This window comes from Malus domestica, chromosome 17 (assembly GCF_042453785.1).
Source record: "Malus domestica chromosome 17, GDT2T_hap1".
NCBI lineage: Eukaryota > Viridiplantae > Streptophyta > Magnoliopsida > Rosales > Rosaceae > Malus > Malus domestica.
Genome location: NC_091677.1, coordinates 34,344,451 through 34,371,492, shown reverse-complemented (window position 1 = coordinate 34,371,492; position 27,042 = coordinate 34,344,451). Strand labels below are relative to the sequence as shown.

The 27,042-nt window shown below is 39.2% G+C and overlaps 3 protein-coding genes across 6 annotated transcripts; 1 reads left to right on the top strand and 2 right to left on the bottom strand.

Moving 5' to 3' along the window:
* The first annotated feature begins 1,679 nt into the window (after positions 1–1,679).
* LOC103405964 (uncharacterized) lies at positions 1,680–16,945 on the top strand. 4 transcript variants are annotated; one of them, XM_029097275.2, is made up of 14 exons: positions 1,680–1,815; positions 2,088–2,370; positions 2,717–2,833; positions 10,300–10,364; positions 10,587–10,704; positions 11,179–11,250; positions 11,925–11,984; positions 12,093–12,222; positions 12,311–12,504; positions 12,651–12,835; positions 13,535–13,662; positions 14,173–14,468; positions 15,245–15,488; positions 15,895–16,945. In XM_029097275.2, the coding sequence occupies exons 2-14, from the start codon at positions 2,107–2,109 to the stop codon at positions 16,668–16,670; spliced, it is 2,649 nt and encodes an 882-aa protein (XP_028953108.2). In that variant the 5' UTR covers positions 1,680–1,815; positions 2,088–2,106; the 3' UTR covers positions 16,671–16,945. The 4 variants fall into 4 exon arrangements, with proteins under 4 accessions (XP_028953108.2, XP_070673656.1, XP_070673658.1 ...); XM_070817555.1 differs by having other exon boundaries at positions 10,297–10,364; XM_070817557.1 differs by having other exon boundaries at positions 1,702–1,815; positions 2,721–2,833.
* A 1,400-nt stretch (positions 16,946–18,345) lies between these two features.
* Positions 18,346–19,304, bottom strand: LOC103405963 (protein RADIALIS-like 3). The gene is made up of 2 exons (XM_008344991.4): positions 18,835–19,304; positions 18,346–18,633 (listed from the first exon to the last, which is right to left on the bottom strand). The coding sequence occupies exons 1-2, from the start codon at positions 19,134–19,136 to the stop codon at positions 18,606–18,608; spliced, it is 330 nt and encodes a 109-aa protein (XP_008343213.1). The 5' UTR covers positions 19,137–19,304; the 3' UTR covers positions 18,346–18,605.
* A 5,995-nt stretch (positions 19,305–25,299) lies between these two features.
* Positions 25,300–27,042, bottom strand: LOC103405962 (pectinesterase). Its single transcript, XM_008344990.3, has one exon. It carries the CDS (start codon positions 27,040–27,042, stop codon positions 25,300–25,302), a length of 1,743 nt encoding a protein of 580 aa, XP_008343212.2.

The window sequence follows — 27,042 nt, the reverse complement described above, 5'->3', positions numbered from 1 at the left end:
GTTCACAAACATGAGTTTAGGTTAGGGATGGGCAAATACCTATCGGTTATGGGTAACCGCGGTTACCCGTCCATTTAAATTTTATGGTTACAGTTATGGGTAACTGTTTAAATAAATAAACAGTTATGTGTATAACCGTTTACCTATGAAATTTAAATAGGCTGTTATGGGTATTAACTGTGGTTATAAACGGGTAACCGTTTACCCATTTATTTTATATATGTAAAATTAACATACACCATGTTCCGTATTGGACAAAACTTAGATCAATGCTATTGACTATAGTGCATGATATATGTAGCTAATATAATATAGTTTTCCTTAACCACTTTAAATTTCATAGTCCATTATATATATTATGTTAATACTTTACATTCCGAGTTAAATAACCCAGAATATTGTCTTTTAACAATTTTTATAACCCAAGAATACTTAGCAAATTTTATATTACCTTTACTATTAACAGTTAAAAATGTCGTCCGTAAACTATTATTTCAATTATTGGAATGGAATAAGGATTTAAAAAATTAAAATGCGGAAATGTATGATGAATGTACCTATAACGGTGTTTAATTATTAGAAAAATAAAATTATGACAAATTTTTCTTTTTTAATTTTCAAGTTGTTAAAAAAACACGTAGACGGGTGAAAAATGAGTAAATGGTAAAAAAGAAAGGATAAATGGGTTAAAAAATGATAAATGGGAAACAGTTACGGTTAAATGGGTACACGGTTATGGGTATGGTTAACCGTTTATAAACGGTTATGGGTATGGGTATAACCATTTAGACAATTACTCAACGGGTAAACGGTTATGCGGGTATGAGAATAAACGGTTATGAATAAATAACCGCGGTTACCCGCCCGCCATAACCGTTGCTCATCCCTAATCTAGTCAAGTGGTCCACTAAAATTCAAATTTTCTTCTTGTACTATGATTTTTTCTGTAATTGTTTTATCGTTTTGTCAAAAGACAGAAATTAGGCCAACGAGGTCAAAAAGGAAGTATTCACACAACCAAATGTGGAAATGTGGTATTCCATTCCTGGAAATCACCTAACATACTCCGCGAAAGACGTATGAAAAGGAGAGGATTTTGGATAAAGGGCAAGAAGAAAGATGACACCAAACATCAGCTGCGAGCTGTCACTTGGAGAAAAAATGGTTAACACACGCACTCTCATCGTGATTAAAGTACAAACATGATTAACAGTAAGAAGGGTGATGTTGTTATCCACACGTAAGAGCTGGAAGAGTAGGCTAAGTTTCACAATAACCTAAAAATAATGTGGTTCGAATTCGACTTTGTCGAGAATTAAACCTAAGACTTTTCACTTACAAATAAAGATGAATACCACTAGATTATAGTACTAAATGATAATTTACACATCTTTTTTACCACTTCATACGTATACACTAGCTATTTAAGGGATACTCCGAATGTTTTACCCGTTATACAAAAACTAAAACCGGTAAAATACTAGGAGTATCCCATCTCTTGGAAGACCTAACTTTTTTGGAGCGCTCGCCACACTGACTGGGCTCGAGTATCCCATCTGCTGGAGGATCTAACTTTTACGGCGTGCTTACCACACTGACTGGGCTGTAGTCCAAAAGAAAAAAAATCTAAAGCCCATCCGAACTGTATGTTTAGCCCATCGTTGCCGCCCCTAAACAACCTGCAGCTCCCCCGGCACCCTTGTTCTTCACTTGTCACAGTAAACGCATCTTTCTCCCAAACATTCGCCTCTATTAGTCTCTTCACTCACTTCTCACACCCCCATCTCCTTCTCCACCAACCTTGTCGGATATTTGGTAAGTTTCTTTCTGGATTTCCATTTAAAAATATAAAAAAAATTATTCTGCAAAGTGTAAATTTGAATATTTATTTGAGAGTTAACTATTCATGGTATTTTACTATTTTGTGGGGAAGGGAAGCAATGTAGGAAATTTCCTTACACTGAAAGTTATTGACTTGGGTTGAATTTTGAACTGTAACATAGACCAAAGCTCCCTCCCATTAGGGTTTAACTACCAAATTCATAAACCCTAAGGCCCTCTGTTTTTTCCTGTATGTTCAATTTCAGAGCTTAAGCTTCGGCTCCAATGGCGGCATTCGACCATGTCAAAGACATGTACGATGTTGCTCTAAGGCCCCGTCTGTTGCAAACGATCATCAGAGACCTCCCCGACGATAAACACCCGTCTGCGAGTCCATCGGAGCTGTCGAAGGTAGTCTACGCAATCAAAACCCACAACCTCCTTTGTGAGTCTGTACAAGATGTGACTGACCAAAAGCTAATCACTACGTGGAAATCCGCTATGGATTCCTGGGTCCGTCGCTTGGTGCAGCTTGTTTCTAGTGACATGGTATGTGCGTATTAGTTTTTTTTCTATTGCAATTTAATTGAAGTTACTTGTTTGTTTACTTTTTTTCTTTCAAAACGATAAATTTGATTTTCTTTAGTTTACTGAAAACAATTGGGTTTAGTACTATGGGAAAGTCCAATATATTCATTTTGAAAGATAAATTTTCAGTTTTAGCTATCAATGTTAGGTTGGCAAAGTGCACCCTGAATTCCATGTTATGACGAGAGGCATAAGTAATAGTTTGACACCATGTTACGACGAGGCAACTAAAGAACTATCTGTTTTCATTCTACAGAGTTTTCATTGTCTACCTTGTGAATTCTTTTGATCATATTTTCTGTTGTAGCCAGATAAATGTTGGGAAGGAACTTGTTTGATGGGGGTGACTTGTCGGGAATGCAGCTCTGAGCGGTTCTTGGAATCATACTCTGGTTGGTTCCAGATACTTCTATCACATATTCAGGTACCAAGATGAATGTTTGTTTAAATTAAATATTCATTATGCGGTAGTTATGCTTGTTTTATGTAAAGAAAACATTGCTTCTACAATAACATGTCATGCCTTGCCAACTGTGGTTTTGATTCAACTGAACAAACACAATATTAGATTTGTTAATCTTCCTATGAATATTAATATTATTGATCAACACATGAGGCCTCATCCGGCTACTTTAAGGAAAATTTGGTGCATTTATATTGATGGTATGGTTACGATGCTAAACATGGCCCTGGTGCCCAATTGTGCTCCACTTGGCATCGATGCCTTTACTAAACAAACCAGTCTCACGTTCGTCAATCAAAATATAAGAATTCACAGGACTACTTATGTAACAAGACCCATGCTCACAATTTTGGCACATTTTCGAATTATAGAAACTACAAACATTCCCCTTCTTAATGAATGATAAAGATAAAGAGATGCCAGATATAAATACACAAATCCTAATATCCTAACGATCTGTAAAACCCTCACGTTTGGGATTATACTATATGTTACTTAGCTATTTTTTTACTGCTACCCAAGCATTTCATTTTTTGCACGCGGTTAAAGACAGATGGAGAGGTTATTTTCATAATCTTTTCAATGAAGGACATGAAATGAGTGCTTCTTTAGGGGAGTTGAGTAACTCAGAAGAGTGTAGAAACTACTCTTTTTATCGTCGAATCCGGAAGGAAGAAGTGGTTGTAGCTTTGAAGAAGATGAAGCATAAAAAAGCAATAGGCCCAGACGATATACCAATCGAAGTATGGAAACTTTTGGGAGAGACAGGTATAACATGGCTCACTGACCTTTTCAATAGGATTTTGAAAACGAAGAAGATGCCAAATGAGTGGCGAACGAGCACTTTGGTGCCTATCTACAAGAATAAGGGCGACGTACAAAATTGCATGAACTATAGGGGTATTAAGCTAATGAGTCATACAATGAAGCTCTGGGAGAGAGTCATTGAGCATAGATTGAGGCAAGAGACACGGGTTTCGGACAACCAATTCGGGTTCATGCCAGGGCGCTCAACCATGGAGGCAATCTATCTCTTACGAAGATTGATGGAAAGATATAGAGATGGGAAAAAGGATTTACACATGGTCTTTATAGATTTGGAAAAAGCGTATGATAGGGTCCCAAGAGACATTCTTTGGAGGATTTTAGAGAAGAAAGGAGTACGAGTAGCATATATCCAAGCTATAAAGGATATGTATGAAGGAGCAAAGACTGCCGTAAGAACTCATGAAGGACAAACCGAAAGCTTTCCCATAACTGTAGGATTACATCAAGGCTCATCCTTAAGTCCTTACCTTTTTGCGTTGGTAATGGATGAGTTAACAGGACATATTCAAGATGATATTCCTTGGTGTATGCTTTTCGCAGACGATATAGTGTTGATAGATGAAACTCAGGAAGGGGTAAATGCAAAGCTTAACCTTTGGAGAGAAGTGTTGGAATCTAAAGGTCTTCGCCTAAGCCGATCAAAGACAGAATATATGGAGTGCAAGTTCAGTGCAAATGGAGGCCAAAACGAGTTAGGGGTGAAGATCGGAGATCAAGAAATACCAAAGAGCGACCGTTTTCGTTACCTAGGATCTATCTTGCAAAAGAACGGAGAATTAGATGGAGATCTCAACCATAGAATACAAGCTGGATGGATGAAATGGAAGAGTGCATCCGGTGTGTTATGTGACCGCCGTATGCCACTGAAGCTCAAGGGAAAATTTTATAGGACGGCAATAAGGCCGGCGATGCTGTATGGCACAGAATGTTGGGCGGTGAAACATCAACACGTACATAAAATGGGTGTAGCGGAGATGAGGATGCTTCGTTGGATGTGTGGGCACACGAGAACGGATAAGATTAGGAATGAGGATATCCGGGGTAAAGTAGGAGTAGCCGAAATTGAAGGAAAGATGAGAGAAAATCGGTTACGGTGGTTTGGACATGTGCAAAGAAGGCCTATTGACGCTCCGATTAGAAGATGCGACTATGGGACAGAGGTTCAGGGCCGAAGGGGTAGAGGAAGACCTAGGAAAACTTTGGAAGAGACTCTAAGAAAAGACTTAGAGTACTTGGATCTAACGAAGGACATGACACAGGATCGAGCACAATGGCGTTCTAAGATTCATATAGCCGATCCCACTCAGTGACTTGGATTTTCCAAGTCTCCAACCGAGAAGTTTTCCTCACTCGGAAAATTAAGGGAACACTACCCAACCTACATGCTCCACTCAGAAAGCTTCAACATACAAGCTTCAACAAAAGAAAATTCAAAGAACTTAGCGAAGAAGGCTTTGGTGTATCTAACACAATACGTTGAAATGAAGGAAAGCTTATTTATTGATATCCCCGATAAGCTACAAATATGTACATATACATGAGTCAAAATAAACACACAAGAGGGAGCCTTCACAAAGGTTGCTTAGGAGAAGTCTCAGCAGTCGGTAGAGCCCCAGAAAGAGAAGGCACCGGAGGGGGATCATTTGGAGCCTCAGTACTGGACAGAACCCTAGAAGGAGGAGGCATCAGAGGTTGATCATTTGGAGCTTCATTACGCGGTACAGCCCCAGAAGACGAAGGCAATAAATGCCTTTGGAACAAACCCACAAATCTCTGATGATCAAGTAAAACCTGACCATCAGTTTCCTTCATCTGGTCAAGCTTCCTCTTCATGTTTGTAGCATAGTCATGTGCGAGCCGGTGCAACTGTTTATTCTCATGCTTGAGCCCTCTAATCTCCTGTTTGAGACTCATCACTTCAGCCGCCAATGATTCAACTTGGCGGGTTCGAGCAAATAGGCGTTGGGCCATATTAGACACAGAACCTGCACACTGAACACTGAGAGCCAGCGAATCCTTAACAGCTAACTCATCAGACCGTTTGGAAAGTAGTCTGTTATCTTTGGGAGTGAGAAGGTTCCTGGCCACCACCGCAGCGGTCATATCATTCTTCATCACGGAATCCCCAACGGTAAGAGGACCAGTAGGGGAGACGAAGGATGGGCGCCATATGTTGTCTGGAGAAGGCGGGGCTGCCTCTTCAACAAGGTTCAAGTCAAAACGACGGTCGGAGGGGCCAGACATTTTCAAAGGTGTTGAAGAGAGAAGAGGTCGGACAAATCAAGATCTTAGAAGTGCAAGAATGAAGCTTCTACTGGTGGAGATTCAAGTGTGCTTTGGAACTTAATGTCAGCCCCTATAAAAATCTGCACTCGACGGAGCTTCAGAAATCGAAGAGGCGCCTGCTCAGAAATCGAAGAGGCGTTTGCTTTCTCAAAAGCTGGGCTGCTTAGAGATCACGAGGGTTGATCTCAGAAATCGAAGAGGCGTTTGCTTTCTCAAAAGTTGGGCTGCTCAAAGACCTCGAAGGCTGATCTCAGAAATCGAAGAGGCGCTCGCTTTCTCAAAAGCTGGGCTCCTCAGAGACCACGAGGGCCGATCTCAGAAATCGAAGAGGCACCTACTTTTCCAGCCTTGTCAGCACCTGTCACACGCACACTCAGCTTTGCGGAAATTATGGGCATTCTGTCGAAGACTTCTGGGGAAGTAGAAAACACATGAATCTTACTGTTCAATCACCCACTTCCCACACGCAACAATAGCTCATGGGTACCACAGAAAACTTTGCCAAAGTTCTCTGCCAAAGTTGAGCACGTGAAGCTTGCAGCTCCCACTACATCGCTCTGACCAAGAAGGGTAAAAGAATAGCAAAGAAACAGCACTAACAAAGTTTAGACCCATAAATTTTGAAGGTCTAGCTACCATATTATTACCCACAAGGGTAAAGGAACAGTACCACTGCTGGATAATTGGAAAGTCCCTGTGTGTCAACCTCTGTGCTTCGTGGCAAGGTAGACTAGCAAACATGCCCAACCTTTACTCATATTCGAGAAAACACTCCCAATAAGATTGCTTGCTCCAAAATCGAAGAGGCACCGTCCTCCTAATCTCGAGAGCCAGACTTCCAACATGACTACTTTCTTAAAAATCGAAGAGAGGGTAAAGGAACAGTACCATTGCTGGATAATTGGAAAGTCTCTGTGTGTCAACCTCTGTGCTTCGTGGCAAGGTAGACTAGCAAACATGCCCAACCTTTACTCACATTCGAGAAAACACTCTCAACAAGATTGCTTGCTCCAAAATCGAAGAGGCACCGCCCTCCGAATCTCGAGAGCCAGACTCCCAACATGATTACTTTCTCAAAAATCGAAGAGACACTGCTCCCCGAATCTTCGAGAGCCAGACCCCCAGCATGATTGCTTTCTCAAAAATCGATGAGGCATCGTTCTCCGAATCAATCGAAAAGGCGCTCGCTTTCTCAAAAGCTGGGCTGCTCAGAGACCACGAGGGCCGATCTCAGAAATCGAAGCGGCACCTACTTTTCTAGCCTTGTCAGCACCTGTCACACGCACACTCAGCTTTGCAGAAATTATGGGCATTCTGTCGAAGACTTCTGGTGAAGTAGAAAGCACATGAATCTTACTGTTCAATCACCCACTTCCCACACGCAACAATAGCTCATGGGTACCACAGATAACTTTGCCAAAGTTCTCTGCCAAAGTTGAGCACGTGAAGCTTGCAGCTCCCACTACATCGCTCTGACCAAGAAAGGTAAAAGAATAGCAAAGAAACAACACTAACAAAGTTTAGACACATAAATTTTGAAGGTCTAGCTACCATATTATTACCCACAAGGGTAAAGGAACAGTACCACTGCTGGATAATTGGAAAGTCCCTGTTTGTCAACCTCTGTGCTTCGTGGCAAGGTAGACTAGCAAACATGCCCAACCTTTACTCACATTCGAGAAAACACTCCCAACAAGATTGCTTGCTCCAAAATAGAAGAGGCACCGTCCTCCGAATCTCGAGAGCCAGACTCCCAACATGACTACTTTCTCAAAATCGAAGAGAGGGTAAAGGAACAGTACCATTGCTGGATAATTGGAAAGTCCCTGTGTGTCAACCTTTGTGCTTCGTGACAAGGTAGACTAGCAAACATGCCCAACCTTTACTCACATTCGAGACAACACTCCCAACAAGATTGCTTGCTCCAAAATCGAAGAGGCACCGCCCTCCGAATCTCGAGAGCCAGACTCCCAACATGATTACTTCCTCAAAAATCGAAGAGACACTGCTCTCCGAATCTCGAGAGCCAGACCCCCAGCATGATTGCTTTCTCAAAAATCGAAGAGGCATCGTTCTCCGAATCTCGAGAGCCAGATACCACAGACCACTTTTTCAAAGTGCTCTGACAGAGTTAAAACATGTGAAACTGGCAGCTCCCACTACCGTGCTATGACCAAGCAGGGTAAAGGAATAGCATTACTACTTGTTAGGGAGACTCCTATATATGTCGACCTCCATCCCCAACGGACAGGCAGACCTGCAAAAATGCTCAACCCTTCATCATATCTGAGAGGGCACTCCCAACGAAGCCTTTCGAAATATTCAGCTTTCTTTCCCCCCGATAATACCTCTGCAAACAAGCTATACTAGAGCAAGAATATCTCATATCATCAGGGTTAAAAGCAAGAGTATCCCATATCATGCTTTTTCCCTGTCTTTCCTTTGGCCTTGTTTTTACCTGCAAGACAAGGAGAAAGAGAGCAATCAGTCAGCACTTGGAATCAAGCTTCCAGCCAGGAACTGACTGCCTGGAACCCCTTACCTGATTACTTACCTGGCATTGCTCTCGAGTACTCATCTTCAACATCTTATGTTTCCAGGGAAGATTCCGCATCTGCTTGAGGAACAGATAGGGCAAGTGCGAAGGATACAAGGAAGCATGTGGAGACAAGCGTAACAGCACACGTGCCGATACATCCATTACTCTGTCAAAAGCAAAAGTATCCCATATCAGCAGGATGGAACGTACTCTAGATTTGATGGACTTGTTTTGACCCTCAAATTCTTCAGCCGGCCTTATACTCTGGAGGAAACCAGAAAACCCTCCAGCTCAGTTCAAGAATAAGCCTGTGGAAAGTTACTTCTTCAAAAGCAAAAGTATCTCATATCATCTCTTCTCATTTTTCTTCTCTTTATCCTTCATGCTGCTGCAAGATGGGGAGAAGGTGAACAATCAGTCGGAGCTCTGATTGCTTACCTTGTCTGTCACCTCTTTCAGCAGACCCCCTAGCTCGGCGACTTGGAGGACTCCTACTACATGGTTTGTATCGCGCTTGACCAAGCCTGAAACTACAAGTAAGCTTCAAGTGAAATTGATACATTACCTTGTGCATCTCCACCAGTTAAAGATACCACCCCTGGATGGAGGAAGAGTACTTCCAGAGAAGATGCCACATCTACCTATGAGACAGATAAGGCAAGTCAAGACGACACCACACTCCGATACTTAGAAGTTTCGTGATTACGAGATCATTCTCTCACAATATTTCCTAATGTCATTTGTACTAAATCATTCACTTGTACTCACTAAAGGAGAGCTTGAACCTATGTACTTGTGTAAACCCTTCACAATTAATGAGAACTCTTCTATTCCGTGGACGTAGCCAATCTAGGTGAACCACGTACATCTTGTGTTTGCTTTCCTATCTCTATCCATTTATATACTTATCCACACTAATGACCGGAGCAATCTAGCGAAGATCACAAAAAGCGACCGTTTTCGCTACCTAGGATCTATCTTGCAAGAGAACGGAGAATTAGATGGAGATCTCAACCATAGAATACGAGCTGGATGGATGAAGTGTAAGAATGCATCCGGCGTGTTGTGAGACCGTCGTAGGCCACTGAAGCTCAAGGGAAAATTTTATAGGACGGCAATAAGGCCAGCGATGTTGTATGGCACAGAATGTTGGGCGGTGAAGCATCAACACGTACACAAAATGGGTGTAGCGGAGATGAGGATGCTTCGTGGGTTGTGTGGGCACACGAGAAAGGATAAGATTGGGAATGAGGATATCCGAGGTAAAGTAGGAGTAGCCGAAATTGTAGGAAAGATGAGAGAAAATCGGCTCCGGTGATTTGGACATGTGCAAAGAAGGCCGAATGACGCTCCGGTTCGAAGATGTGACTATGGGACAGAGGTTCAGGGCCGAAGGGGTAGAGGAAGACCTAGGAAAACTTTGGAAGAGACTCTAAGAAAAGACTTAGAGTACTTGGATCTAACGGAGGACATGACACAAAACCGAGCGCAATGGCGTTCTAGGATTCATATAGCCGACCCCACTTAGTGGGAAAAGGCTTTGTTGTTGTTGTTGTTGTTGTCCTTTCGGATCACATGATCCTCTGTTGCAATTTGTTTTTGGAATTTTGATATAGCTCAGACTGCATTTGTATAGGTTTAGATGCTGTCGTGGATTCTGTCCCTTGAACTTTTGGTTTTGTTGTGAATAAACTGATTTATATATGAACTATCCCGCTTCCACCCTCTTAAGGTAATATTTAACTTAAATCTTATTCTGTGTTTCATTTAGCAGCCCACAACAACTTCTCAATTTGTGAAGGTGGCCTCTTGTGCCTCGATGTCAGATCTCATCACAAGGTTGTATATTATATCTGAATTACTTCCTCAAATTTTCATTGGTACTTATATCTGTTATCTTGCTTTATAATATCAAGTTAAGATTTAATGTTGATAAATTACATCAGCAATTCTGTAATGGAATTAATATTCCTTATTGCTTATCCAGTGTAATTGAAGGCCATATAAATTAGTACTGTGCCAGTCCTCAAGTGTGAAGCTATTTTCTTTTGTTTTTTATAGGTTGGGTGGATCTCTAAATGCAAAAAGGGATGGAACTGCACATGCCGGGAAACTTGTTCAGCAAATTATTCAACCAGTTTTGAAGTTGTTAAATGATGATCATTCAGAGGTTGTTTGGGTAAGCTGCTAATCAATGTTGTATAACTGTGAAAGAAGCGTTTTTTCTTTCTGGTCGATTTTTTTTGGAATGAATTTTTGCATTTACTTATAAAATAGAGACCATAATTTAAGGCAGTTGTAAGGCAACATCTTTGGCCATGTTTTGCAAATTTGGATGTTCTAAGATAAAACCCTGAAGAGGCCAAGCTGGCTAAAGCTGTAGTCATTCAATAGCTCGATGTTCTTAGTTTTACTGTGTATAGTCCGAATTTACATAAGTGGAAAAGAGTTCCACCTAGAACCGGGAATAAGTAGCAAGGACCTTAAGGTAATGCTAATTAAACAATGGTAAGGCTAAACCGTATCATTTACTTAGTCTTGTGAATATATTACATTTGTCCAAAATAGAATATATAATTCAGTAAGACAATATTATTATTTTTTATTTTATTGATGTTAGTTATGTATGAAATGGTTTCCATATTACATGCAGGAAGGAGCAGTTCGATTGTTATGCACAATTATATCTTTCTTTCCATTGAGCATCAGTCGTCATTATGACAGTGTAAGTTCCTCGTCCTCCATACAGAGCTTCCATTACTGGATTTGTACACAGCTAAGTACAGTAAATATTATCAAATAAGTTTCTTTTTGGTGGATGAAGTATATTTGTATTATTCGATTTATTGAAACTTGTTTGCCTGTTCTTATAGCAATCAAATGCCAATTTTACCAAATTGGATCAGACAATCATCTAATTTCTTATTGTGTGGGCATTTCAGTTCTAAGTTGTCAACATTAAGTTACAACGTTATCAACTGCACCTTGCGATAAAGACACAACTTCTCTTTGTGAGATGTGGCCTGCTAGAAGCTGAAAAATGATGTTAATACTGCAGAGAGTACGTCATTGTAGGGGGTCATACTATCTCATCGTAGATAATGCATAGAAACCTAATAATGGTTGGCTAGATATATGTCCTCTTGAATTGTTCTAGAGGTATATTCATCATACGATAGGTATGTTAAGCCTAGTTAACGATACCTTAGAGGTAAACCTTATTTGATCCACTTTACATGAAAAACTTAGAAGATTTTCTTGTTGCTTGAAATAGCGCTCAAGAACATTAAACCTCTCCTCTCCAGACCCCTTATTTGTTGGACAAACACTAGAAAAGGACTTTCTCACATCTGCACTAGACCTTGCCCGCTAATGAATTTTAAATGTACGTTTATGCAGGTTGAAGATGTTATTGCTTCAACAATTTTGTCAGGAAAAGGAAGTGATAACATGCTGAAGGTAAACTCCTGTTTGTTTGAACCAAATTATGTGAGGAAAATGTAGTGTTAATATTCTGGAACAATAGTTGGCATCTGCAATAACTTCTGTCTGGTATTCAACGTTCAGAAACTTGCTTATTGCCTGGCAGTACTACCAAAGTCAAGAGGGGATGAGGATAGCTGGTCCTTAATGATTCAGAAGATTTTATTGTTGATTAATGGTCACCTGAATGATGTCTTCCAGGGGTTTGAGGAAGGTACAGTTATGATGCTATTATGATATTTTTTTGTATTCATATTGGCGATAAGGTAAATAACTGATATTCATAATAACTTGTATTGCAGAAACGAAACGCCATGAAATTATTAGATTATTGATTCCCCTAGGAAAAGATCCCCCTCCTCAGTTGGGAGGAAATAAAGTGTCAGGAAAAGATTCGACGAAGGGAAGAAAGAGTTCTCAGCGTTTGACAATGTCTAGTATCTCTGCACTGATGGTTTGCTGCTCTACAATGATAACAACTTCGTACCCTGTTCAGGTGGGTTTCTGTGAAAAAGAGAAAAAAAGAAAAATAGATAAACTGAGTGTCACTATAATATTAGGTTCCACTTGTCTTTCCTTGTTTTATGCACAATGCAAATGAATTTGATAGTCCTCAAGTATCTAATATATTTATAATAATAGGTGACTGTTCCTATTCGGTCCTTATTTGTCCTTATTGAGAGAGTGCTGATTGTGGATGGTTCCCTCCCACACTCTCTGCTGCCCTTTATGACTGCCACACAGCAAGAGTTTATTTGTTCGGAACTACCACTTCTGCACCTGTATGGTTTAGAGTTCCTCACTGCTATTATAGAGGGCGTGCGCAGGTAAATCTAGAATATCTTCTTCTATTATTTACCAGATGTGTCTTACTGATATAATTTGAGTTATACATTTAATTGTTATTTTTTGGTATGGGTTTTAACTTCGACATAGTTGAATGCTAACCTGGAAATTTGTTAACAGGGACCTGCTATTGTTGGCTTTTGCCCGATATTGTGCAAGTGTAGATAATCTAACTCTCATTTTTTGTCTAATTGCATAAACCCCAAGAAAGAAAGAAAGAAAGAAAGAAAGAAAGAAAGAAAGAAAGAAAGAAGAAAAAAAAAAAAAAAAAAAAGGAAGGAAACAATGAGAGAACAAATGGTTTTTTCTTTGAGCTGACAATTAGTGATGTACAAGCTTGAAATATATAAATTGTCTCTCTAGTGGTATTACTTTCTTTGCCATTTGTCAATGAATATCTTAGAACAACATAAGTTTTTGTTCAATAGAACGTTTGGGTAATAGGTGACACCTTAATTCTTGAACTTGTGATATTCGGGGGGATGCTTACTTGATATCCCAACTATAATGTGAGTTCAATATGCCGAGTCCTGAACTTAGGACTGCTAGAGATGTTTCTTTTAGGCTCTATTTCTCTCAGCTATTAAACGTCTTAAAGATATTTCCTTCTTTAGTTTGTTTCCTAGCTCTTGAATAGTGAGAATGCTAACTTTCTGGTAATCTTGTTGTCTTCCTTGCAGTCAACTTTTACCACATGCTGCTTATTTAGTGCATCTTCTTTCAGTGTACTTAAAGAGATGTGCATTGCCAGAATTAAGGATAAAGGTCTACTCAATCACAAGGATTTTGCTGATATCCATGGGTTTTGGTATGTAGTAATTTCAGAAAATATATTTTAATCTAGTTTTCGTCCTGCTGCATAGAAACCTTCCTGTTAAATACTAATGTCACATTACAAAGACGGGGATGGAGCAAGATATGTTGACCAATCCAGAAAGCCTAATCCCTCTAGAAAGGAACTAATATGCATAGCCATATTACTAAACAAAGTCATTCCTTTGAGAAATCCTAGAAATAAAGTATACGCATTGATCTTATTAGCTATCTTGTGTGGGGAGATGGCTACTTCTATCCTGAATTTGCATTAAAAAGTCAAATTTAGTAAGTAACCACCCTTCCACTATGTTCCTTTACTTCTGATATATTGCCATGGTCTTGTGATGCTTCAGTCCATGATCCTCATTTATTTATGACAGCTATTGTTTAGGGAATCTGCATAAAGCTTTCTCCTGATACCCTTTATTTTGGTTGCCATTTAGTGCCCTTCTTCTGTAAGTCATTTTTTGGTTTTGTTAATTGGGAACTATATGCTTATCAGGTATGACATTAAGCTTGGCACGGGAAGTTGCTAACAATGCTTTGATTGATCTGAATCCCATTGTGAATGAGAGTGGTGGTGCACCTTCTAGTGGAAACTCGAAGCCTTCTACTGAAGCATTGCTTCAAACAACACCACAATCTAGCCATAGAAAGAGGAAGCATGGAGCTTCAAGTGGATCTCTTGAGTGGCATAAGACTAGTAGTTTGGGAGAGGGGAACCCCAAGAGCCATACGATATCTCCTATTCCTGTGAAAATCGCTGCACTTGAGGCATTAGAAGCCCTTGTCACTGTGGTATGTGTAGTCCATGTCCTTGTTTTTTCTTTTTTCCTTTTGTGGAGGGAGAGTGTACTCTGTATGTCCTTGAATAGAATGTTGATTCAAATGCATCTGTGTATGATATTTATGTCAATCCAAGGTCTTGGATCAGGTTTCTGTCAATAATTAATGTAAGAAATAGTAAAGTCCTTCTTGCACAAGTAGAAGAGTAGAGATGCTTGACTGCTGGATCCTAGATTTCAATTTGGAGTCTTCATATCTGAATTTTAGTGGAGTTTTGGGATAGAGTAAGACACTGGGCAGCCCTTTGGGCTTCGGTTTCAGTGGAGCTTAGAGAGTACAATCTCTCTTCTATATTTAGGGATTTGTTAGCAGCCGTTAATTGATTCGGTTTAGCTTTTCCTCTGTTCAATTAGTTTTCAGTAGGGGTCCTTGCTAATTTTCTTCTAGCTCCAGGTGGTTATCTTTTCCACGTGGTTTTCTTTTCCTCTTTTGTAAACTCTTTCGTTTCCTTTCAAAAAAGAAAAAATTCTGGATTTTAGCAACCACATAATCATCCGCCCACCTTGCTGATTTTGTTGAGTTCATTTTTTTTTTCTTTGGTGATGAAAGATATTTAAGTGGTCAAATTTTGTCTTTATTCTGTCTTAATAGAACAAGGGTGTGGTCTTTTAAAGTTCTTATGTTCCTGATCCACTTGTGTAAGTAAAACTTCAAATGCTTGTGGATCATTCTTTCTGACCTCAAAGGACTACTAATGAGTGACAAGAGGTTCTATGTCTTTTGCACAGGGTGGTGCGTTGAAATCTGAAGGATGGCGATCAGATGTTGGTCTTCTTCTGATGGACATAGCTACAAATTCTATGAAAGTGGGACGTGCTGGTGATAACAAAAACATTTACCAGCTGAAGGAACCTGTTGATATCTGGGGTGATTTGCAGCTTGCTGCTCTACGTGCACTTTTGGCATCGTTACTTTCTTCATCTGGTGTCCGCCCCCCTTATTTAGCTGAGGGTCTTGATCTTTTCCGCAGAGGTAATTCCTTCAAGAATAAGTGAAATCTCTTTTTTCATTTTGATTATCTCGTGGATGTATCAACAACAACAAATAGGCATCTATTACAACTAATTACTGATGTCGAGGAAGGAATTACACCTCTTTAATAACACGTGATTACTCATAAGGGAAAACTACCGAGTATGAGACTGGCATTGTTTTCTGAATCTACAAATTAAAACTCAATGACAAAGCATGAGACATCTCTCTGAAAAAGAAGAGACATGTATATGAAATGATATTAACCATCTCAATAATTTTTCTTTAATTAGAAAAGTATATTTTTATGCAATATGCCTGAGTGAAACGGCTACAGATGAATTTTGTATTTCTTGTACATGTATTTCCTTAATTACTGTAACCACATGAAAGTGGTTTTGTGCAGGCAAGCAAGAAACTGGAACCAAAGTTGCTGGATTTTGTGCTCATTCTCTTTTGACCTTAGAGGTCCTTGTACATCCCAGGGCACTCCCACTAGCAGGTTTCTCGGTTGGAGTTAGCCACAAACTCCCAGAAAACATGTACTCTGGTAGTGTAAAGCACCAAACTCCGTTTTCAAGTGACATACAGGGAATGGTGTATGATGCTTCTGATTCAGATTGTGACGACCTATATACTAGCTGGCTTGCAACTGGTAAACAATTAGAAGCACCGATGAGTGACCTAGACAAGACTATGCAGGCGGGAGAGCCATCCAAAACTCTAACAGTTCATCGGGATAAAAAACTTGTTGTAGATGGTTCATTTGGAAAAGAGACTCTAGGAGGAAGTGCACAGGAGCTCAAATTATCCATTCAGGATGTGGATATGAGAGTCAATGGGGATGAAAATATGGTTGAATCCTGCCAATTTCAAGAATTTGCAGTGCAACTTGAGAATGGTCTGTCTTCAAAAGTTGCCTCAGTGGCTGGAACTAGAGTTGCTGAAGAAGTCTTTGGGAGGGTTGCTCTTGGAAGTGGTCCATCTGATCAAGCAGGTAGCATTACGGTTACAACCCATGATGTTCCGGTGGCTAAAGGTGATGGGTTTCTTGGCAGAGAGAAGAATTCAGCGTCTACTTCAAATCCTGAGAAGGGCAAGGGAATTGCATATGAACTGGGTAATGATTCAGATGCGGATTCATTTCCTGATATTGTGGATCCAGATTCTGATTCTGAATGATGTAAGAATTTTTGGTTGATTGAGTTTGTTTTCTAGAGACTCTAGAATTCGTCTTGGGTTGGGAGGAATTAGGGAGTTGGTTCACATTGTTTGTGTCGTTAGACGTCTTTAGTCAAGTGTTTGGTGAAGGGGAAGAACTTCAGAAATTGACTCAAGTGAAGAAGGCCCTTGTCATCTTTTTGTAACAAAGTTTTAATTTTACAGATTCGTGATGTCTTTTGAGATGTTGAAGAAGCTATTCCCAACCTTTTATGGAAGTTTTGCCTAAATGTGAATCCGTTACGTAATGTTCATCTCTTAAATTTTGATCCGTACGCAACAAAATCTTGCCTTACCCAAAAAATCACCTCGACCACTTTAGTTAAAACAAACAGTAAAAAAAATAAGAAGAAATGTTTATGCAGATAGAGGCAAGGCCAACTTCAATCTGGTGTGGTGGTAGGTTGGGGTTTAGATGAGTTTGGTGATGAAGGTAGCTCAATCATCAATCGTCACATTTGTCAATTGTTGTGGGCCCTTTCCATAACTCAAATTACTCATTAGGTTTAGGCGTAGGCACTACTGATTTGGTTTATATACAAACAGCTGTAAGGGACAAATATTATACCCACCACAAGTTGAATGAAGCAGATGGAGATGGAGGCAATTATCAATCTCAAATGCCAACCAACTGGTAAAGTATATGTTTTATTACATGTTGATTATTGAGTAATTGTAAAGAGAGTTCATAAAACAGACAAGAGGTAGAGGGATTTGGATCCTCTCCTGAGCCAATGGAGAGGATCCTCCTAACCAAGCATTGTGGACCGTTTGATTTTCATCAAACGGCTATAATTATTATAACTTTAAAGAGATCTTCCTGTTTGTAGCTGTTGGATAAAAATCCAATGACTCAATATGTTTGGTTAGGAGGATCCTCTCCATTAGCTCAGGAGAGGATCCAAATCCGAGGTAGAGCATGGATGGAGTTCCAATCAGCAAAATAGAACTCTTGCGGCCCTACTCATGCAAGGCATTGCCTCTTCTGGCTTGGTTAAGTCCCGCAACAAGCGCAACCCTTGTGTCGGTTGATCGTAAATTCTGTTTCCGTTGTCCCAATCAAATATGGTTTCTTTTAGTAATGTTCTTCTCATCTATGGCACAATTTCGTTCATAAAAAGCAAAATGTATCTTAATCAGAACAGATTGCAAAACAAAAACAAATAAATAAATGTCATTACAATTTTCTCCACAATGAGCTCTGTTCCCAGACATCTTTGCCTAGCAGTTAGCAGAAATCTCTGTTGTGCTAAGATAGCACCAAACCTTTTAGAACCAACTCCTCAAGGTATTGTCTTTGATTCAAACTGACCAAACCCTTCTCTCTATCTCTAGTGATCTCCATGCCAAGGATCTTCTTCGCTTCACCAAGATCCTTCATCTCAAACTCATTCTTCATCATATACTTGTCTTCCAATTTTTGCCACAACACACTTGCTACCGTCTCCCGCATCACAAAATACTTCTGAGTTTTTGCAAGGCACAACCGAATTGAAGAGCAAGCCCACAAATTTAATTTCTCCCATTCCGACTTCGACATAGCTTCCGGCTTTTCTCCCAAAGCGGCAAGTAGATCTTGCCATATAAAATTATAAACATTGTTTAATGATGCAGATCATGTATAAAGATATATAAGTAGCTAGAAACTAAGTGAGGATTTAATTTCTATGAGATGAATCAGAACAGAGTACCCTATTTAGGGTTTCTAGTGTTAATCTATCTCACTTGATTTCACTAAACTTGTGTTTTACAAGAAGAGAAGGGTGGATATGTTACAAGCTGCTGACAGAGCTTTCAAACTGTTACACTTGCAATGACCAGCAGCTTCACTTCATCCTATTTTGGATACATGCTTGAACAAGAAAGCTTTGACAGGCAGCAATATGCCGGAAAGATTTAATTCAAGTCCAACTGAACCAGCAAGCTGTTACACGACATTTTCTAAACATCAGAAGAAAAAAAACTCAAATATCCCATGGAACTGAATAAACAAGATTAAGACTAAACTAGCTATCTGACAGGAAGGTAAGAACAAGTTCTAGTAGCTGTCCAAGTTACAAATGAAAACAAATAAAAGCATTTTTTGCAGTAATCAATGACTTTAATCCACAAAGATTTCACATACTTGTTAGTTTCGTCAGTCCAGCATACGGATTGAGTGCAATGATCCACTTGAACATAATTCTTCGGCGGCTGCTGTCCGAGTTTGTGATCCAGTTTACCAGATTCTATGACCTGCAAATCCTCCAAAAGAATGACATAATGTTTCTGGACATCCTCTGCACTCTTTTTACCTCCAACCAAGGCTGCAACTACATCCCAGCGCTGCGGATCTTCCTCATCAACCACTGCCAAAGCCAGCTCGAACAACTTGTTCTCCTCCCAACTCCACCCACACACAAGCTTTGGAAAAACATTCACGTCCATGTCAGCAGCAGAAACAGATTGTTTATAAAAAAAAAATTGGAGAAAACAAGGATGACCCAACAAAACAATTCATTCACATATTGTTGCTACTTGCTAGGTATCCAATGAAGAAGAATAAATAGGGTTAGATTCTTTTGTGACCACCTATTGTTTCTGATGGGTGTGTCCGAGTATTTGGTTATTTTGTAAATCACATGAAGTGGTTGTTGATGACGGATTATTAGTTAAGTGTTTATTAATGTGTTTATTATGATATATAACATGATTTAAAATTTTGGTCTAAAAGATCAGTCTACCTAGTATTACTCTTCTTTTGTATCAAGGAATATATTTTGGTCCTCCTTAACTCAAATCTAAACCATGATTCAATGTTTAGCTTTTTGTTAAATATGCTAATCTGTCTCCTTCAGTCCAGACACTTCTGGACCCAGAGGATTTGCATTTTGCACCATATCTTCCGGGCTTTGCTCATAGCCTTGTATATTTCACCATCACATGTTAATCTCGTGTGCAAGTAATTATTGATTTTATAATTTTAATGATTATAAACTGGTGAACTGTTCTTAAGGGTCCGTAATGATAATGTTATTGTTTTTTATTTTATTTTTTTCTATTTTCACTTTTTGTGTTAGTGGTAGAAGAGAATTACGTGCGAGAAATTAAGGATGAAAATGACTTGTTTTTATTAACACTTCACATTCGTTTTTTGTGTTGCTTTTCCTTTTCACTTTCTATGTTAGTGACAGTGGAGAATTATGTGGGGAAAATTAAGGATGACTAATGACTTGTTTTATTAACACCTTGCATATTATTGAATGCATCCTAATTCCTGCATCCTACATATGTAATACATCTTATATCAATACTCTTATATTTAGTTTTTCCTAATACACCTCAAATACTGTCACATCCCACACTCTCAACATACACTATATTTTTACATACACTCCTCATTTTCTACTTGCACTCCAAATTTTTTACATACACCTTGAATTTTCTACATACCCCCCCCAAAAAAAACAATACCCTTCACATCTTCAAAATTTTGTGATCAGACATGGCTTAGGGTTTATTACGTGTGTGATTCTCATCATCAATCATACTTTTTGATGATATCATTCATAACGCAGTTATAGGAATGCCAATGTTGTTGAAATCACTAAGACAATTAAAAATATGGTCTTACCTCATGCAGGGCTTTTGAAACGTCAATTTCATGTGTCATTCGTCAAAATAATTTTTCTCAATCAACGTGTTGTATTTCATTGGTTAGAGTTATGTTCTACAATGGAGGGTGAAAGTGGTTCTAGAGTTGAAAAAAGATAAAATAATCTTGAGATATACATGGTAAAAGTGATTTGGGGTGTATTTAGAATTTTGTTTTATTTTCTTAAACCTTATGAAGTCAAAATTGTCATTGCGTATTAAGGTATATGAGTCATTTCATATTAAATTTTAATGTGAGGTGTATTCAATTATGTGATATACTAATAAAAAAAGCCAAACTAAAAACAAACAAAAAAATTATATGTTATTTTAACTTTCAAGATTGTGCTTTTATTCATTCATTCTTTTTTTTTCCCCTTTCTCTCATCATCATTTTTTCCTCATATACTTTCCTCATAGTACAGATCATCTCTGGATCTAAAAAAACTAAGCCCAAGGATCAAATGATCCGGACCGTTGAAATTTGATGTAACGGCTACAATTATTATAACTTTTAGAGGGGCTCTCTGTTTGTAGCCGTTGGATCAAATTTCAACGGCCTGAATGATTTAATTCTTAGGCTCAGTTTTTTTAGATCCGAAGAGGATCTGTACTCCTTTCATCATATCTTAAATTTGAATCGTTCTCAAAGACACCAATGGTTATTTGGCATCTGGTCATCACTTTGTTAAATGAAGTAGGGAACATTAGATAAAAACAAACAAACAAAACCAGCACCACCTTCATCATCTTAAAACCTAGTCCTTTTCGACAGCCCCCCACCATGGCACCTCACAATGTTATGAATACACCCCATTTTCTTTTATTTAGTTTGAATTTCCTTTTCTACCCTAATTTAAATTAGATAAAAACAAACAAACAAAACTAGCACCACCTTCATCAAGTTTCAGTACCTACTCCTTTTCGATAGCCCTCCACCATGGCACCTCCATTAACAAAATGATCTCAAGTATACCAAAACAAATGCCGATGTACAATTAAACTAGCCAATAGTCTCATAGAAAGTCAATTCCTAGTTGACACAGAAGGATTGCTTCTCTGCAAGTAGCATTTTTCAAAATTTTCACGGCCATCAAGTTGGTATCCCTGATTAGGATGATATCGACATTATAAAATTCAATTTTATGGTATTTCATATCCTGCAAAATATTAGTGGAAGTGAGAATTCTAGAGAGAGAGAATGGCGGGAAAGGGGGTGGTTATCATTGGCCGACATCGACGAGGAAGGTGGCAAAAGGGTGAGCGGTTGAGATAGGATGTTAGAAGGTTTTAATTTCTTAACTATTATAAAAAGGTGGTCTTAAACAATGAAAGGGCTAATATTGGAATTTTAAAGAATAATTTTGAAGTTGGGGTGTATTCATAAAATTATGGGGTGTTAATAAAAACACCCAATTTAAATCTCATAGTTTATAACTTGCATAGATTAATTAACGGAGAAAACCAGATTACATGGTATAGAATCCACATTTGAACAGCAAAGGGAGCGTCTCTCTCTCTCTCTCTCAAGTTGAGGCTCTCAGCATGTATTTTGTTAATTAGAGAAATAGAAGAATCAATCATGGTGGTTTTATCTTTGTTTTGGTTTGGGTTAAGAGATAACATATTAACGAAACCCACTTGTTTGTGTGGGGCATTCCCTTGCCTTGCCGGGGGAGAAGATAATGATTGATAATTAAGGGGAGACTTATCATACCAACTTGCGAAAGGTCAGTTTTTAATCTTTATTTCTTTCAACTCAATTGCCAATAACCAAACATTTGGACTTGACAACTTGGAAGATTACCAATTTGGAGCATTAATTATCTCGTTTCCTCCATTATTCCTTGCAAACTTATAAGTTATTATTCATGTTCTGAACAGTCCAACAAACACCACACAAATCACTTATCGAATTGCTTAAACTGATATTTTCTACCAAGAAAAGAAAATACAGAGTTGCATGGTTGAGTTTAACTAGTTTATGCAAGCATTTACGGATGAATGCCGTTTTTTGGATTATATTTTAATTGCAAGAAAGAGTCTCTTGTGAAAGAGAGGAATGTACATAACAAATTAGTAAGCAATTATACTATTTAAACACACAAAATTAACACTTTATAACACAGATGAATGTAATAGAACACCCTTTTTTATAGAGGGTTTTATTTAGACAATTAGACCTTAGTAATTTGCCAAGACAAAAAAGCGCATGGTTGCGTTGTTTAGAATAACAAGTTTATGCTCACGGGAGAGACAATAAAGTACTCTATCAGTCATCTAGTTGTAAAGGTTTCCTTCATTTTAATCTGTTAACCTTTTTTTTTTATATACAACGATATATTTATAATAAAAGAATTGATTTTGCACTAGTTATTTATGAAATTTGAATATAAAACTTTTAACTTATAAGTAATAAAGAATAACGTTAAACCATAATATTAAATAGTTTCACCTCGCAACCTCAAAACTCATAAACTTAATTAATTCAAAAATGGGTTTGTGCTTTGTGCAAACCATGGACTTTGATGCCACTTGTCATGAGTCCACATAACTCTTACACGTATTGTTTTTTACTTAAATACCTTATCACGTTTTCCTTTTTAATGATATAATTGGAAATGGAGTTTAGGACTTAAAGACTTTTTTAGTATCGAGGAGACAAATACCTCAAGATAAAAGCTAGTTGATAACCAATTTATTTAAGTTTAAATGAAGATTTATCTTAAGTTTTCGCGCGACTTAGGAAAAACTTTGCAAGATTAGTGGTAATTTGAATAATTCATGCTTCAAAGGAGATTAAAGCAGAAGCGAGGTTCAGTATATACTAAATTTAGATCAATTTCCCTTACTTTTCCAAAGCCCAAGGATAGTTGAACCTAGAAAAAAAAAAACTTAAAGGAGAAGGGAAGAACTTGTATCTTTCTACCTCTTGAAGTAATGTTTATTCGGTGGTGCTATCCACACACTTATTTTTACTTTTTACATATTTTTTAATTTTTGGGTGTGAAATTGAATGAATTTAAGAAGATCAAATAATAGAAATTAACAAAAGGTGTAAGAGGTAAAAAAAAAGTATGTAGATAGCAACATCCTATTTATTTTCACATAACTTTTATCCTATGGTGACTTTCACAATCATATTCCTTTGCTCTCCTCGGTTTGAATACAATCTCAAGTTCTAAAGTTATGAGTCCTCCTTTAAGCCTATACACAAAGATAGAGATCTGAAGAAGAGATGGATTTTGAGCAAGTTGGTGCTAGTATACTCCTAGATGGGGGCTATGGGTGGAGAGAGCACGTAGAGAGAGATGTTCACAAATCCATCAAACAAATGATCCAATATGAGAACAATGTTCTTTATATATAGCAAAGTGGGTCTAAGTAGACTAGGCAGTTTTAAGTAAATTTATTACATATCATATAAATAATAAAATATTTACACTTAAAAAAAAGCTATACTTGTATTGGAAATTCAGGACATATAAAATGCAGAATAAAAGAATACACAAATTAAAAAGTATTATAACTTATTAATTTATTATAAGAAGAGCTAGTTATACATAATATGATGTGAATGTCAACATCTGAGTGTTGGCTTTCCTTTTAAGGATATTCGCCCTCTCCATTATTTCTTAGGCCTTGAAGTACAACGATCAACAGATGGTTTGTTTCTCCATCAAGGCAAGTATCTTCTTAACTTGCTTCAGAAAACAAAAATGGAAGGTGCAAAACCATGCTCCACAATTGTGAGTTCTATCGAGCTTGATCACATTGGACCACTTCTATCTTATCCTACAAAATATAGATCCATAGTTGATGCCTTGCAGTATTTGACGTGGACAAGACCTGACTTGTCATTTTTAACCAAATTTGCCAATTCATGCATGCTCTAAGAGAATCCCACTTGTGGGCTGCCAAAAGGATTTTGAGATTTCTCAAGGGAACTGTTACACATGGATTATGGTTCAAAAAGGGTTCAATTCATTTCACTGCATAGTCTGATGCAGATTGGGCATAATATACTTTTGATAGAAGGCCTACAAGTGGTTACTACATCTTTCTTGGTACTAACCTCATTAGTTGGAGTACAAAGAAGCAATCCACTGCTGCTAGATCCTCTACAAAAGTACAATATTGTTCCTTAGCACATACTGCTACAGAAATTACTTGGATCTGTGAAGTTCTTCATGATATTGGCCCTTCTATCTGCTCAAAGTTCCTCAACTTTGGTGTGACAATATCTCACGATATCACTTGCTTCTAATCCAATTTCCCATGCTAGAACCAAACATGTTGGAATAGACTATCATTACATCCGAAAGTTAGTTCTTGCCAATTTAATCAAGGTCTAATATGTATGCAGTCAAGATCAGTTTGCTGATATTCATACAAAGTCATTGTCCAAGACCAAGTTTCAGTACTTACGATCGAAGCTTTCTCTTAGTTCCTTAATGTGATACCAAGTTTAGCTTGAGGGGTTGTAAAGAGCATCAAGTCTAGTATCAAAATTGGTTTCTGTTTAGTGTAAGCTTGTTATAAATGTACATGTGATTAGTTAGAATAGTTAGGGATTACAATGTAATTGTCAACATAGCACAATGCTATAGATACCAAGTGTATTTTGTAATTATCACTTAATGAAAGAAGACGAATATTCAGTAAACAATTTGTCATTTCTGTTTTCTCTCTAAGTTTCTATAAATTGTACATCGATTGAGGATGGGGAAAACAATTCATTCATTATAACCTATGCACCTATATATGCATGCATCCATCTTGTACGTACGCCACTAAAGTCATTATGTTAATTTGATATATACATACATACATATATATTGAGAGAGACACAGCGCTACATGATAGGAGGTATATTATTATGATGTGATATATGCGCGTACTAGATCTCTTCTTCTCTCTCTAGGCTGAAAGTCAGCAGCTAAAGACTCTTAGAGTCTTAGGCATCAGCACTAATGAAGCCGGGGAGGTACGGAATGTTAGCAAATTTCAACCAGCGATCAGCCAACAGGGCGGGTTGAGCTGTGAACTGCACGGCGGTGGCCCTGTTCATCTCTCCGTAGAAGCCGTCACCACTCCACCTGGCCCTCTTTGCAAGGTTGGCACCGGGGCCGCGGTTCTTAAACTCTCCGAAGAAGGCGTGTTGGGTGTTCCCGGCCTTGCCGTCCCAAGCGGAGTATCCCTCCGGCCTGATGAAGTCTGCCAAAGTGCTCTCCATGAAGACAGCCCTGGAGTAGGGCTTCCACGGCCTTCCCAAGTATGTCCTCACCTCGAACCTCGTGGGGACGAGCTTCTGCTCGGGGACGATCCTGCAGTTGTGGATGATGATGGCGCCGATCTCGTGCTTGAACTGCCTTCCGGGAGCGGTGATGAAGGCTTGATTCTGCTGCGGGTTGGTTGACTTCCTCACGATGATCAACGAGTTCTGAATGTATGCGCGGGCGTCACCGAAGATGTAGTCCACGTGTCCGGAGATAACACAGTTTCGGAAGAACTGTCGGCCGGACTGCATGTACAAGGTGTCTTGGTATCCGCTGATCCTGCAGTTGAAGAAGGCGATTTGGTCCCCGACCGTACGGAGAGCAACGGCTGGCCTTGCCTCTGGACCGGCGGTGTTAATGATTCCCATGGACCTTCCAATGAAACCCGGTCCAAACACTTGGAATGTACCACTGGTGGAGATTTTGTCACCGGTTCCAGCTTCGCTCTTGCTTCCAGTCACGACGGTGGATCTGGGTCCATCTCCGTACATGTAGACGTTGATCATTTTCTTGTCCACGTAAACATACTCATTGTAAACTCCGGCCTTGACGTAAATAATGTATCGCCCTCTCTGTCCGTACGGGTACGCCTTAAGCGCGTCGTTGATGCTCTTGTACTGGCCAGACCCGTCCTTGGCAACAACGATGTGAGGCCTCAACCTCCCGTTGTCTTGCAACCCCATGAGCTTGCGGTCGGAAGCCGAGAACCAGGTCGGGATCCCGTCGCTGCTGAGCTCGTTTTGCAAAAGCCGGCGTTGAGTTCCTCCGCCATTCAAGGCCTTGTCCTTAACTTTGACACCGAACATGCCGAGGACATTGCTGATCTCACCAACGATGGCCAATGCATTGTCTGTGCTGGCAGAGGCGTTGCCGATGGGGTCCTTCAATGCCTCGTAGAGGTTGTGGTCGTTTTCGCCAATTATATCAAGGCAGGTGGTGGAATAACTGATGACGCTTCCAATCCAGGCCTTGAGCTCCATCACGCGGTCCTCCATGGTGTGCATGTCAGCATCGCCCACGTACGAGGACACCGCCTGCACCTCGGCAACAGCTTCCTTCAACATGTTCTTGCACTCCTCGAGCGTCCTCTTGGCGGAGGTGCCATTTTTGGCGTCGACGAGAAGTGAACCGGACGTGTTCAAGGCCTTGTTGGCCTCCTCAGAGATGGACATCAATGCGGCCTTTACGTAGTCCTTAAACTCGGCGTTGTTATTTTGTGAGACGGGGCCGAGGCTCTTCTGGCATTCCTGTTGGTAGTCGGTGAAATTACAGATTTGGGTCACCATCTTCTGCTGCGCTGTTAGAGACTCGCTTCCCGGCTTCTTTTGGTAGTGGACTACGGCCACCACCGCTCCGATGACCGCACCAACCACAAGTATCAGGGAAATCCCCGATACTACCACTTTTTTATTAAGTGCCAT

Bases quoted from the DNA above. Each gene is read 5' to 3' on its own strand.
- LOC103405964 (XM_070817555.1), top strand. From the start codon at position 2,107: ATGGCGGCATTCGACCATGTCAAAGACATGTACGATGTTGCTCTAAGG. The intron at 12,223-12,310 runs GTACAGTTATGA...CTTGTATTGCAG, and splicing joins CTTCCAGGGGTTTGAGGAAG to AAACGAAACGCCATGAAATT. The intron at 12,836-13,534 runs GTAAATCTAGAA...TCTTCCTTGCAG, and splicing joins ATTATAGAGGGCGTGCGCAG to TCAACTTTTACCACATGCTG.
- LOC103405963 (XM_008344991.4), bottom strand. From the start codon at position 19,136: ATGGACGTGAATGTTTTTCCAAAGCTTGTGTGTGGGTGGAGTTGGGAG. The intron at 18,634-18,834 runs GTATGTGAAATC...GTCGTGTAACAG, and splicing joins TGGACTGACGAAACTAACAA to CTTGCTGGTTCAGTTGGACT.
- LOC103405962 (XM_008344990.3), bottom strand. From the start codon at position 27,042: ATGGCACTTAATAAAAAAGTGGTAGTATCGGGGATTTCCCTGATACTT.